The sequence below is a fragment of the Ailuropoda melanoleuca genome, unplaced genomic scaffold, assembly GCF_002007445.2.
Source record: "Ailuropoda melanoleuca isolate Jingjing unplaced genomic scaffold, ASM200744v2 unplaced-scaffold32198, whole genome shotgun sequence".
NCBI classification, from domain to species: Eukaryota; Metazoa; Chordata; class Mammalia; order Carnivora; family Ursidae; genus Ailuropoda; species Ailuropoda melanoleuca.
The window spans coordinates 437-919 of record NW_023202946.1 but is presented as its reverse complement, the minus strand read 5'-3'; the positions used below and the strand labels follow the sequence as shown (position 1 = coordinate 919).

The 483-nt window shown below is 44.1% G+C and overlaps 1 protein-coding gene across 1 annotated transcript; it reads right to left on the bottom strand.

The window, feature by feature from the left end:
* Positions 1-304: 304 nt before the first annotated feature.
* Positions 305-475, bottom strand: LOC117798536 (40S ribosomal protein S29). The gene has a single exon (XM_034650980.1). It carries the CDS (start codon positions 473-475, stop codon positions 305-307), a length of 171 nt encoding a protein of 56 aa, XP_034506871.1.
* Between the last annotated feature and the right edge of the window lie 8 nt (positions 476-483).

Sequence of the window (483 nt, the reverse complement as noted above, 5' to 3'; positions counted from 1 at the left end):
TTTTTCTATTCTTCCACTTATGTTTTAATTAAATCAAATGGTACTGTGTCATAAAATACACTGGTTTCTTACCAAAAACATTTGAACGTAATTTTTTAAAATAAAGAATCAAAGGAGAACAAATGGACTTTTGTGGTCAGGCACTGTCAATAAGACCATCCTATCAGTGTCAATGTTAACAAATAGAAATTACAAAATTTGGAGTCTGGGTGAACAAGAGCCTTTTTTAAATTATACACAGTGGTAAGTATAGCCAAGTCTTCCGGCCTGCCAGTCTCCTCAAGCCACTTTTGCAAACTGATAGTTAATCCAACTTAATGAAGCCGATGTCCTTGGCATACTGGCGGAAGCACTGCCGGCACATGTTGAGGCCGTACTTGCGGATCAGCCCGTGACGGTTCGAGCACACGCGACAGGAGCGCGATCCCTGCCCGAACTTCCTGGGGTGGCTCCAGTAGAGCTGCTGGTGGCCCATGGCGCCGG